General features: G+C 37.6%; 1 protein-coding gene across 1 annotated transcript; it reads left to right on the top strand.

Annotated features, from left to right (window-relative positions):
• Positions 1-3,339: 3,339 nt before the first annotated feature.
• On the top strand, positions 3,340-4,476 carry LOC122648427 (protein SEED AND ROOT HAIR PROTECTIVE PROTEIN-like). Its single transcript, XM_043841641.1, has 2 exons — positions 3,340-3,505; positions 4,139-4,476. Exons 1-2 carry the CDS (start codon positions 3,340-3,342, stop codon positions 4,474-4,476), a joined length of 504 nt encoding a protein of 167 aa, XP_043697576.1.
• Positions 4,477-5,877: the final 1,401 nt, after the last annotated feature.

The following is a 5,877-nucleotide window of genomic DNA, read 5'->3' on the forward strand; positions in this document are numbered from 1 at the left end:
GCAGCATCCTTTGCAGGCAAAGGGAACCCCTGCTTCTGGTTCAGACCATAATATAATTTTCGATCTCTTCCCCCGCTTGGTTTCCATCATCATACCTTCCACCCTAAGCGAAGAAACAAACACAGAAATTCTCTTTTTCAGCTTTTCATCTTCCAGTAGAGTTGGGTTCCTTTCCCCCACGGATAACCACCCCACCCCATCTCATCTCAAACTATCCATGAGCTGAAGTTTAACATGTGAATAGAAATATTGGGTTCTATCTATTCAGAAAATTTGGATCCTAATTGACAAATATTTGGCCATTACAGGAAAGGAGAGCTCTTATATATCCTCCTCTTCTTACATAATATACATGTGATCGAGGTATATGAGATTAAACACAAGTTAAGTGGGGTTAAAATTAAAATTAGTAGGGTAAATAAAGGAAATGATGGGAGAAGTTACAGAGATTGAACTTCACCTACTTAAATTAGTAGGGTAAATAAAGGAAATGATGGTCCTAATGCTTGTTGTGCGGCAGATCAATCCAAAATTTAGGGGCAGATAGGGCTAGAGAAAGATGGTTTTGCTGCAAGTTTACCCAGGTCACCTGGTCATATTTCAAGTTTCAGGCTTAATGGAGGTTGTGTAGCAGATCAGTCCAAAGAATTTTTTTTTTTTTTTTTTTTTTTTTTGGTAAATAATTGCAGATAGAGCAGCAACAACCCTGCTATGGAATACCACCAAAATCTTCACCTTAGCAGACAATACAGAAACTAAAGCTAAGCCTAAAATAAGTTCAATAAATTTCCATACAAAATGACTTGAAAATAGTAAAAACTAAACCTTATTGGGAGATCAAAAAGGCTTCAAGTTGGTAATTGAACATAAAAAATCCCATACAACGAAACAAAGACAAGGAACATGGGCTCTAAGCATATTCAAGGAAGCCACACAAGTGCCAAACAAATTATACTATAAAGTAGTAAATCAGTGAGCAAACTGATATAAATTAACCAAGCAATTCTCAGTTTCACCATCACACTGCAACTTGTTACTATGTATGTTATAAAGTAGTAAACCAGTGACCAAGTCAATATAAAACTGAAACATAAAACTGATTTAAACTAATTTGGTCCAATAAGTCCAGAAATGAAGAGAGAGCAGTCACTTGGAAGAATTCCCATTGAAAGATTTCAAGAAATAGATATTCCAGAAGGACCCATTGATCCAAGGTGCTTTATAAGAATGAAAATGATCACTAAATAAGCATAAAGGTGTATTATGCATAGACTTAAGGGGTGTATTTAAATCCTAGTCAAAGAAGCGGCTGGTACAAACCATGAAATTTTTTTAAAAAACCCTAACTATAATGCAGCTGTCTCAGATAAGGGAGAGAGAGAAGAAATATGCCATACCTGCGTTAATCCAAGATGTTCCTTCCACTGGAGATTTTCAAAACGACCCTATTGAACTTCCTAGAACCTGAAATGGAGAAAAAAATTGGTTAGCAATCAATAATTCCAATTTTTTTTAAAAAACCCTAACTACAATCGAACGAGAACGATAAAGGGAGAGACAGAGAGATACATAGACACAAAGAGAGAGACAGAGACAAAGAAAACGAGAACGATAGAGAGAGAGAAAGAGAGTCATGAAGAACCTTGGAGAAGAAAACGAGATGACTGAAGACCAAAGAGAAAGAGAGTTGTGAAGAACCTTCGCTTCCTTGGAGTTGCAGAGATTGTCTTCGTCTTCGGTTCCTTGGAGAAGAAAACGAGATGGCTGAAGACCAGAGAGAGAAAGAGAGTCGTGAAGAACCTTTGCTTCCTTGGAGTTGCAGAGATTGTCTTCGTCTTCGGTTCCTTGGAGAAGAAAACGAGAAGGCTGAAGACCAGAGAAACCCTAGCAATCGAACTGAAGTTTCAATCCCGATTTTTGGAGTCCATTGGAATCCATCCTATTTATATGAGGGCCCAGAATCCTGGACTCATTTTGGAATTCGCCCCTTGGGGTGAATTCTTATGGATTCCAAATTTACATAGAAAAATGGATTTTCATGGATTCTTAGAATCCAACACGAAACCGGGTTCCGAGAAACCAAACACGTAAAAAATTCGGGAATCCAGATTTCGTTGAATCTGGCTCCGAAGAATCCTCCAACGAAACGCACCCTTAAGGGTGTCAATATGGAACCAGTTGACTGTTTACGATCAAATCCATCTGTACCATAGAAAAATGATTCAGTTTTGATTTCATAAGTTTTCTTTCCGGTTCGGTTTTAATTTGCATCGGAAAATCGATGATTCTAAACCGAATAAGTAAAAAAAAAAACACACTAATAGAAACCAGTACCTCTCACTTGAAAACTAGCCTATGCATCAATTGGGTTAACTAATGAAATGATGATTAATTTTTTTTTGGTAACTAATGATGATTAACTTAATAAAAACAATTGTTGCATCATACTTGAATAATAAAATATGTAAAATGTCTTGGGGATCGGACTAATTATATATATATATATATATATATATATATATATATATATGTTTAAGTACACATTGAAAATGATGGGTCCTTTTAAATTGGATTAATAAAACCATAAATACTAATCGAAGAAATAGTTTGTTTATCACATTGAAAAGAAAAAAAAATGGGAAAACAAGAAACATGAAACGAAAAGGACCAGTGAAAATGGGATATTTTTTTTTATATCACAGGCATGGGAGACATGATGAGTGGGCGAGACCGGGAGAAAATTGGGAAACACGGGAATATATAGAGTTTGCAAAACTGAGGATGTCTTCATTACTATTTCCCAAACCAGCATTATAAACCGCATGTAAACCGATTATGAATCGGATAATGAAAATCGAATAGAAACCAGAAAAACCAGATCGAATGCAAATGATTCTAATTTTGGTTGATTCCTATCTGGTTCGATTTTGATTTCACCTTATCAAAAAATAAACCGCATCGAGAAGCGGTCTAGTTCAACATTGTCAACAGCTGACCCAACCAAACTTCTAAAACTTCTGTTCAAGTAATCTGCCAACAGTGATGAGATGCAAAGATTTGAATGTACATACAGACTCCAAACCATTGAAAGAGAAAGAAAAACAGTACGTGCCACCCATAAACTTGACCCCTTAGTGTCGTGCATCTATGTTATTCCATTCCTTTCTTTAAATTATATTTAATTGAACACACAAGATCTTAAATCATAAAAACATCCAATTAAAAATTGCCATTGTGCGGTTGATTGATTGAGCTATTAATACATAATGATAATGCCAGTTGGTAATCACCATTCCAAACCAAATCTAAATATTCATACATACAGAAGCAGAGGCAATCATGGCCCTCAAGCTTGTCATCCTCTTCCTCCTCTCCCTCGCCTTCTTCACACTCACAATCGATGCTTCAAATTCTACTGTTGCCTCTGGTGGTAAGCTCAAGGAAATCATTGGCGTACAGGGAGTTATCTATTGCAAAACAGGCACAAAACAATTTCCCATCGAAGGTAATCCCATATCAACTTGCTTGAATCACTTTTTTTTGTTCTTTTCTTCTTATGTTTTAAAATGTAGAACAACTTTTGATCAATTTATTCTTTCTGATCTCTGCTATATTCTCATATAGCTCGATCACCCATTGATCCGTTGTCTTTTTTATCTCTGCTATACTCGCATATAGTTCAATCACCTGTTGAGACAGCAATCTCTGCTATACTCGCATATAGCTCGATCACCTGTTGACCCGTTGTCTTTCTGATCTCTGCTATACTCGCATATAGCTCGATCACCCATTGACCCGCTATCTTTCTGATCTTTGCTATACCCACATATAGCTCGATCACCCATTGACCCGCTGTCTTTCTAATCACTGGTGTACTCGCATATAGCTCAATCACCTGTTGAGACAGTAATCTCTGCTATACTCACATATAGCTCGATCAACCGTTGACCCGTTGTCTTTTTTATCTCTGCTATACTTGCATATAGCTTGATCACCCGTTGACCCGCTATCTTTCTGATCTTTGCTATACTCACATATTGCTCGATCACCCATTGGCCCACGCTGTCTTTCTGATCTCTGCTTGAAACACTTTTTTGTTTCTTTTCTTCTGATCAATTTCTTCTTGTGTGGTTTGTAGGAGCCAAGGGGAGAGTAACATGTTTAGTGGTCGATGAGAATGGATATGAATCAGTCATCACTGTCATCAGCAATAAAACAGACAAGAATGGTTACTTCTTAGCAAAGTTGTATCCCTCGGCACTTGAAGAGCTTGAATTCAAAGGGATTCTCACAGGGTGTAAGGCTTACCTGAACAGTTCTCCCTTGAGGAAATGCCGTGTTCCAACTGATATCAAGAAGGGAATGAGTGGTGCACCTCTTTTGTTGCCCCGTATTCTTCCGGAGGATAACATACATTTGTACTCGGTGGGACCTTTTGTGTACACATCCGAGCCTGATTTTCATCATGGTTATTGAATACTTTGTTGATTCAAATAGAGACTACATTTACTGTTGATTAAGGGGGTTTCTTGTTTTTTTTTCTCTTTTTTTTTTTTTTTTTTTTCTGAGATGTGATTCATGCTGATATGAATGGGAAGTTTTCTCCCATTCAAAGAAATGTTGCAATTTTTGCTATATCATACCTCTTCAATTGAGCAAAAAAGGAAATCTATCTGTCACTAGTTTTCATAACAATTAAGTTTGTCAATGCTTGGCTTGCCACAAGGTTACAAAAGGATGGGCTGTGTCATGTGTGTGGATCCCTGTGATGGCACAAGCATCATTCATGATTTTCTTTTGAGGCACTCCATCCCAAATCATCACTTAAAATTGCATAGCTCCAGTGAATTGCCAGTCCAAGCCCATAGCCAGAACTACCAAGCCCACAATTTGTCAACTCAATTTTCACCACATTGTGGGAAGGTGTATGTGTTTGGGACCTAGATCCTCTACTGCTGCCTGCCCGTCCTGCGCTGTGCTGCATAGCCACAGCAAGACGAGCAATTACCACCTTTTCCCTGCCCGAGTGGGGGTAAGGTGGTAATTGTGCGCCTTATTGTGTCTGCGCAACATGGCGCATGACGGGCAGGGGGCAGTAGAGGATCCAAATTGATGTGTTTGTGCTAGTTATCTCCAATGAAAATACTATACAAAATCAAATAAAAAGAGGGGTTGGGCTAATCCCTTCTCTCATTATAAATTAAAGCTTTGTTTGGTTGCAAGGGAAATTAAAGGGAAGGGAGGAGAAAATTTTTAAACCTATAAAGGAAACTTTGGTAATCACAATCCAATATGATATATAGTATAAACTACTTAAATTTCTCACTATATTTGATAATGAAGCATTTTAGATTTTTATTTTATTTTTTAATATTATTATTAATATTAAGGAAAATGATGAGTTCAGTTCCTCTGCACGTACCAACAGGTGAACGTACATGTGAGAGCCAATCACATTTTAATTTGATTTCCATAAAAACCCCTCCTCCCCTTGTAAATGGCAAAAATAGGACAGGTGGTTGGCTCTCACATGTACGTTCACCTATCGGTACGTGCAAATGATCCATATTCAAAATGATGTGCTGTGTGTAGTAGAATATTAAATGTTACATCTTATTGATCACTAGCAACTTATTGATCGTCAAATACCCTTCTCTGCATCTCAACCATTCATCCCATCACTCGTTGCAATTCCTTTCTCTACACTGCAGCCACACTCTCCCTTCCCACTCTCTCTTTTCCCATTTGCCGTTGCAACCCACCGGCATCTCTCTCTCTCTCTCGTCCCAAAACACCCCCTCCATCGCCTATTGGAAATGTCCATAAAATTGATTAATATATAAAGTTTTCATTCACCTTATAATTATGATTGCATTA

This window comes from Telopea speciosissima, unplaced genomic scaffold, assembly GCF_018873765.1.
Source record: "Telopea speciosissima isolate NSW1024214 ecotype Mountain lineage unplaced genomic scaffold, Tspe_v1 Tspe_v1.1071, whole genome shotgun sequence".
NCBI lineage: Eukaryota > Viridiplantae > Streptophyta > Magnoliopsida > Proteales > Proteaceae > Telopea > Telopea speciosissima.